The 7,097-nt window shown below is 36.4% G+C and overlaps 1 protein-coding gene across 1 annotated transcript in view; it reads left to right on the top strand.

The window, feature by feature from the left end:
• Window positions 1-525: 525 nt before the first annotated feature.
• Window positions 526-7,097, top strand: part of LOC117124727 (transcription initiation factor TFIID subunit 1-like) — a gene marked incomplete at its 5' end in the record, with an annotated part of 26,802 nt that continues 20,230 nt past the window's right edge. The window contains 10 exon segments of the mRNA XM_033271081.1: window positions 526-675; window positions 1,024-1,146; window positions 1,530-1,705; window positions 2,384-2,684; window positions 3,307-3,443; window positions 3,710-3,890; window positions 4,366-4,571; window positions 5,276-5,384; window positions 5,843-5,941; window positions 6,735-6,827. Coding sequence (XP_033126972.1) covers window positions 526-675; window positions 1,024-1,146; window positions 1,530-1,705; window positions 2,384-2,684; window positions 3,307-3,443; window positions 3,710-3,890; window positions 4,366-4,571; window positions 5,276-5,384; window positions 5,843-5,941; window positions 6,735-6,827 — 1,575 coding nt within the window.

The following is a 7,097-nucleotide window of genomic DNA, read 5'->3' as shown; positions in this document are numbered from 1 at the left end:
ATGATGAGGTAATATACAACTAGTGCTTATCACCTTAATGTCCATCATTGGAGTTGAGTTGAAAAGCTTAGTGGTTAAGATGCCCACCTTCAGGGCCCTGGGTTCAATTCCTGTGAGAGCACGACCTTTTCTCATGAATAAAAACAACTCCACTCCCTAAGCCTCATAAAGAGGGCCCATGAATATCAGCCAACCTTCAAGGATATGCTGGAAGCGTCACCCTGTATAAATATGGTTAAAAAATATTAGATTACATTTACTGATTGGGTGCTCATGTAAAGTCTGGTTTCCATACAATCGCTACATGTTATTCCCGACTTCTTTGGCGACACTGTTGATTGGTTAAATCAGGGAGAGTCCCTGATTGTGTTAGGGCCAGCTATGCAGTACAATGGTTGCAGTGAAAATGTTGTAACTAATGCGTAGCAATTCTATGGAAACCAAGATTAACGTATGTGTATTTTGATTTCAAGACTGTCCCTCAATAATAATGATTTTGGTTGTGTTTTTCCAAAATGTTTTTAGGTGAAAACAGCACCATGGAACACAACACGTGCATTCATATCTGCCATGAAGGGCAAGTGTCTCCTGCAGGTGACGGGAACAGCTGATCCCACGGGATGCGGAGAAGGATTTTCCTATGTCAAGGTCCCAAATAAACCAACTCAACAGAAGGTATGCTAGGTTATTATTTTTGTGTATTACAACCTGAAGGAATTTATATCGCACTGGTTAGGCCCATTTTGGGGTGGAAAATGTGGGGTTGATCAGAAAGGACACATTGGACCCATTGTACATGTTCACAAGAATATCATGGGTCAGAAGAAGTTAGTGTTTTTCCAGGCAAAATGCGACTTGGGAGGGTTATTCAAGTAGCTGACCAATCATCCTGCCTGGAGTGTCAATCAAATTTACAATCAAATTCTAGCTCAGTCAAATTGTTAGTAGTCATAATGTTTGATTGTGTAGTAAATCTTTTACTTCATAAAGTTCAAATTATGAATGCTTTTGTGTAATTTGCAGGACAACCAGACATCTCCTCAGCCGGAGAAGAAGCTGGTCACGGGAACCGATGCGGATCTTAGGAGACTGAATCTCAAGAGTGCTAAACAATTATTAAGGAAGTTTGGTGTCGCTGAAGAGGAGGTAAGAAAATCCTCAAGGAAGTTGATTGAAACGAAAGGAACAATTTCATATTTTCATATATTTACTGTGGATGAACTTACCTTATGAATATGCAAGAATATTCATGAATATTCAAATTATAGGTTGTTCTTAATTGGTTGTTGGAAGCATTATGTCTTAACTGTAAATCTTTGGCCTTATAACCAAAAGTTAAAGTTCAGATTTTTAACTCTGGTCACATTGAATTAATAACAGAATTCTTTATCCCCTAACTTCTATCAGTAGCCTTTTTATATAAGAATTCAGTGAAAAACACATGAACAAGAGCCCTGGTTACGCTATGTTAGCGAAAAATGTTGTTGCTTTGGTTTTTTTAAATAAAATTCAATATATTCTCTTTGTAGATTAAAAAATTATCTCGTTGGGAGGTAATTGATGTTGTACGTACATTGTCAACCCAGCAAGCAAAAGCTGGTGAAGGGGGCATGAGTAAGTTTGCAAGAGGGAACCGCTTCAGTATTGCTGAACATCAGGAGCGATATAAAGATGATTGTCAAAGAATCTTTGATCTTCAGAACAGGTGAGGTGACCTTCCATTGTTGAGCCCAATTGTAGTCAACCTCAGAATGTCAGTAGATTTTAAGATTAGATTCGTTCGATTAAGTAATTGACACATATATAGGTTGACTAATTGATTCAGGGATTTGATTGTTGGATTTACAGATTAGTTAATAATAATAATAATTCTAAAGGTTTATATAGCTCCAGTTCCAAATCAATACTCAAAGTGCAACCTTCTCTGCTTCTCTGCTCCCTGGGGAGTATCCCTAGACATGCGCAGAATGCTCCGCCCACATTCAATGCCACAACATCCTACCATGTACCCATTTATTCTCCTGGGTAATGAGAGACAAACACAGATAAAATGCCTTGACCAAGGACACAGGCGACTTGTACAGCGAGAGTTTCAAACCCCTGACCTCAAGCTTAAGCTGAGGGAGTCCAGGTCACAACTATGCCAACCGCTTCTAGTTGGCGAACTGATTTAGGACTTGATTTTCAAGGTTTTATATTTTTTCCTCAATCCCAAATACTCATCCCCCAGGAAACCTCCCCCCCCCACCCATTAAAGATGTTCAGTGCAAAAAATTATTTTGCAAGCTAGCATCCACTCACCTAATCATCAAGTTTCCACCCCATTTCAAGATTCTTAGATATGCTACTGGATTTCAAGGATTTGTTTTTTTTTGTCTATCAGAGTGCTAGCATCTAATGAGATATTGTCCACAGACGAGGACAGTAGCTCAGGCGATGACAGCGATATTGAAAGGATGGGAGAGAACATCGACAGTGTGCTAACCAACAAGAAAACCAGCTCACAGATCTCACATGAAAAAGAGGAAGAGGAGAGAAAAGAGCTTCAAAGAATGATTATGTCAGATTCTAAGGATATAAAGACTAAGAGGTCAAATGCTGGAACTCCTCCAGGAATTGCGTCTGGTTCCAGTGGGATTAAAGATGATGATGCTGGATCTACTCACAGTTTTAGCTCATCAATGGTAAGTAATTTTATATTACTTTTTTGTCTTAAAAAAAGTTGTCAAATGAATGAAATTTGACTGAATTTGGATTAGCTGAGTTTGCTACAATTACTCCCTTGGAACAGAGACACACAGTGGCTATGACTTTATCCATATTTTTGGAAAATAATATACCATTATTATATGTAGTATAGGTACAAGCACAGGCACTGTATCAGTTACTGTATCAATACCAACATAAGTACCAATACCAATAATTTCACTTTATTAATACAACTACATTATAATATAGGTACCAGTAACAATACTGGTACCTATATTATAATTTAGGTACCAGTATTGTTACTGGTACCTATATTATAATGTAGGCACCGGTAAAACAAAATTGGTACTTTTACCATTACCAATATAGGTACAGTACCAATACCAATTAAAGCTACCAGAAACATAAAATACCATACAAAAACCATGTACCAATACCAAAATAGGTACCAGTATGAAAATCGATAATAATATATAATTTATGTACCTGTACCAATACCAATATAGATAAGAGTACCAATACCAATACAGACACCAATACCAATACAGACACCAATACCAATATTATGTACAATATTTTTTTTAATTTCTTTTATAGGCTGGTAGACCACTAAAAATATACCGTACATTTCGTGATGAGCATGGTGTAGAGTATGTACGATCTGAGATGGTTATGAAGCCGGAAGTTATTGATACGTATGTAAGGATCCGACAAACCAAAGATGAGACATACATGTAAGTTGGTTTAAATATTAAGAGTGAAGACAGCCCTCTATAGTAATTAAATGCATCAGTAAGCAATTTGAAGTTTTATTACGTTGAAAAAGTCATATTTTTCAATGTCATGATAAAGACCACTATAAAGAAGTCAATTGTGTATATTACTGGAAGAGTTAAACAGTTTTCCAAAGTTAGAGAAGACCACCTTACTTTATATTAAAAAGCTGAAAAAAGACAATATTGTCAAAGATTTTACTTTAAACAACAAATTTACTCTTTAGCAAACAGTTTGCTTTACATGATGAGGCTCATCGTGAAGAAATGAAGAAAGAACGCAGGAGAATTCAAGAACAACTTCGCCGTATTAAGAGAAACCAGCAGAAGGCTGCGGAAGAAAAAATAAACCCACCAGCCCCAAAGAAGCCTAAGAAGAAGAAGGAGAGACCAGAGTCAAAGGTTAAGGTAAATTTGCACAATTTATATTTATGAATTTTTTAATGCTTTTTATCCCTTATTCACAAAAAAACAAATATTGTTCAAGTGACACAAGCATTCCCTCAGACATCATGCTCATGTGGAGATGCTCAGTGTAAAATTACTACATATTCCAGTAATATCCAGTATTATTTTAGTACCAATCACGCTCCTGAGTATATAGGGGCTACATAAGCATGCACCCCCCCATTTCAAGACTCCAAGATACGCCACTGCTTCGAGATATAGCTGGCATATACTACAGTACATTACAGTAGTCTACATTTTAGCTAATCACAGAATGGCAAAGTAAGGGTGATTACATTTTAGCAGGCATTAATGATAAATGTGTGCTCATATCGTTTAAATGTAACATCCTGATCTTACTGTATGTTACATAAAGAACATTTCCAAAACATAATGCAACAGTCTAACATTATTGATGCTTCATCTTGTGTTTCAGTTAAAATGCGGTGCTTGTGGTCAGATTGGTCACATGAGGACAAATAAAGACTGCCCTCTATATAACAAAGCACAGAAAGATGTGTTCCCGGTGGTCGTTGCCATGACAGAAGAACAAGAAGAGATCGAGGAGAAGCGCATCGATGAAGATGAGCTGGTGAAGACGGAGGGGACCAAGATTACATTGTTAAAATCAGTTGTTGAACAGTAAGTGAAATGAGGGAAGAATATAGTGTTTTCCCACATAATGGGGAAAACATGACATATATAAAGGCCAGTGGCATTCCTATGAATTGGAAATAGGAGGGCCCATGGAGGGAATTTCAGAGATGGAGAGTCTAGACCACCCCACCCCCTCAAAGTTGTGGTTGAGTTAAGAAAATTTGTGATTATAGCACATCCAGGTGACCAGTAATGGCTCACTCAGATGTAAATTTTATATCATTTTCTCTTTTCTTCTCCTTTTTTTTTGTTGAAAAATTTAGGGGTGGGTTGGCTGCCCCCCCACCCTTGAATCCTACACTAAACACCTAAAATTGTCAAGAGTACTACCGGATTCTTTGGATTCTCATCTTTGTCTACTTCGTTGTTATTGTGCTGTGGTAGGATTTACTCTGATTGGATTTCTTTGGTATAAATCAAACAAAAGATGACATACAGTATGAATGTTTAACTCAGGGATTAATTCTATCTTCAAACTGATTTTCCAATAAAACACAGCTGTGATTATTATCATCATCATCATCAATCATCAGTATTCATTTGCCATCATCATTGTCATTGTCAACAATTACTTATTACCATCATCCCCATCATTATCATCCTCATTATCACCAGAGTATCACCACAAAAGAAATTTTTTTATTTCTAAATCGATCAACTATATGATGTAATATATATGTCTTTTTTAGTCATAATGAGGTGCGTCGCAAATCATTGGTACTTCGCTTCCCTAAAGAAACCTTGCCAAAGAAAAAGAAGAGAAACTATGATGGTGGAACCGACTTTGACTACCTTAAGGTACAGAAACTCACGTTCGGCTATCCCATGACAAAACAATGTGACTCTTATTATTTTTTTGTTAAGTTACCTTGTTTTGCCTTGGAACGACTCATCTTTTATGAAGTTGTTACAATACACATTGTTTGTTGTATTGCAACACACATTCTTATTTTGTTCTCTAAAGCCCTGTTTACACTATCAAATATTTGACAAAACATGCCTAAATATGGTCATGATGACATCAAATCATAACCATATATAGGCACATCATGACTATATATGGGCATATCATGACCATATATAGGCACATCATGACTATATATGGGCATACAAAAGTTTTTGGTCCAAGAAAAATTGATAGTATGGTCCTGTGGACAGGGTTTTACCTAAATTAAATATATTTGTAGATATAAGATTTAAGATAATTGTCTTTTTGCAAAATGTGATTTTAACTGATCTCTCGATTCTATTCTCAGAAACCGAGACAGAATATGGCGAGGCGAAGAATAGATCCTGTAGTTGCCCTGTCATCTATGCTTGAACAAATTCTCAACAGCATGAGAGAGGTCAATTATGTGAGTCATGACCTTTGAACTTATGACTAATACAGTACAACATTAGTCATGTAACTGTTTCATTGAGTTATTCTATTATTAAAAAGGAAATCAGCAGAAATTTTAATATAAATTTTACTGTGAATGTGGCAGTCACATGTCAATAAGGAATTAATAATAATAATAATAATAATAATAATAATAATGGAGACCTGTATGCACTTACATAAATGTGAAAAAATTGAATCATGAAAATAGTACTTAATCTAACCCTAATGACATGCTAATTCTGCTCCTTAAACTAAATGTGGTTGGCTGTTGACTCCACCCTTTGTTCAGCTATTTTTAAAAAATAGAACAATAAGTAGTCATAAAAAACTCTGTTACAGCCAATCACAGATGAGAATTATCAGAATGTTTACATTTTCCAACATGAAGTGGTGCATTGATGAAAGTGGGGTTTTTTAAATAGTAAATTATGTATTTTAAATTTATTGTTTTATTAGTATTTTAAAATGTATGTTTTCTGTGTATTTCAAATTGTATATCTAAGGCTCCCTGTAATTGGCCATCTGCTGTTGGATGTGGTTGACCATCGGCTCGGCCTAGCCTAGCCTAGCCTAGCCTAGCCTAGCCTAGCCTAGCCTAGCCTAGCCTAGCCTAGCCTAGCCTAGCCTAGCCTAGCCTAGCCTAGGCTAGCCTAGCCTAGCCTAGCCTAGCCTAGCCTAGCCTAGCCTAGCCTAGCCAAGCCTAGCCTAGCCTAGCCTAGCCTAGCCTAGCCTAGCCATAAAATAGAGTTTAATTTATATTTCAGAGTGAACCGTTTCACCACCCAGTGAATGCAAAGAAGATTCCAGACTATTATAATATTGTAGCAAAGCCAATGGACCTCCAGACTATGAGAGATGTGAGTCTGTAATATTTATGTTTTTCTTTCATTCTAATACACCTTTTCCACGAATCGCTAGACATCTTGAAGTGATAACAAACAACCCAAATTAATGGTGCATAACCAACAGAAATAAGATAAGCTTTGAGGCTGAATTCTTGTCCTCATGTTATCTAAAAATTCATAACTCCATAATGGAGGGTCATATCAAATTAATTTTTTCTGGAAAATGTTCTGAAAAGACTATTCTACACCACTATATGATTGAACAAAAATTGAAAACAACTT

The sequence above is a fragment of the Anneissia japonica genome, unplaced genomic scaffold, assembly GCF_011630105.1.
Source record: "Anneissia japonica isolate Jap-2015-1 unplaced genomic scaffold, ASM1163010v1 scaffold288250_len396842_cov205, whole genome shotgun sequence".
Classification (NCBI taxonomy): domain Eukaryota; kingdom Metazoa; phylum Echinodermata; class Crinoidea; order Comatulida; family Comatulidae; genus Anneissia; species Anneissia japonica.
Note: the sequence above shows the minus strand (reverse complement) of the source record. Positions and strands in the feature narration are given on the sequence as shown.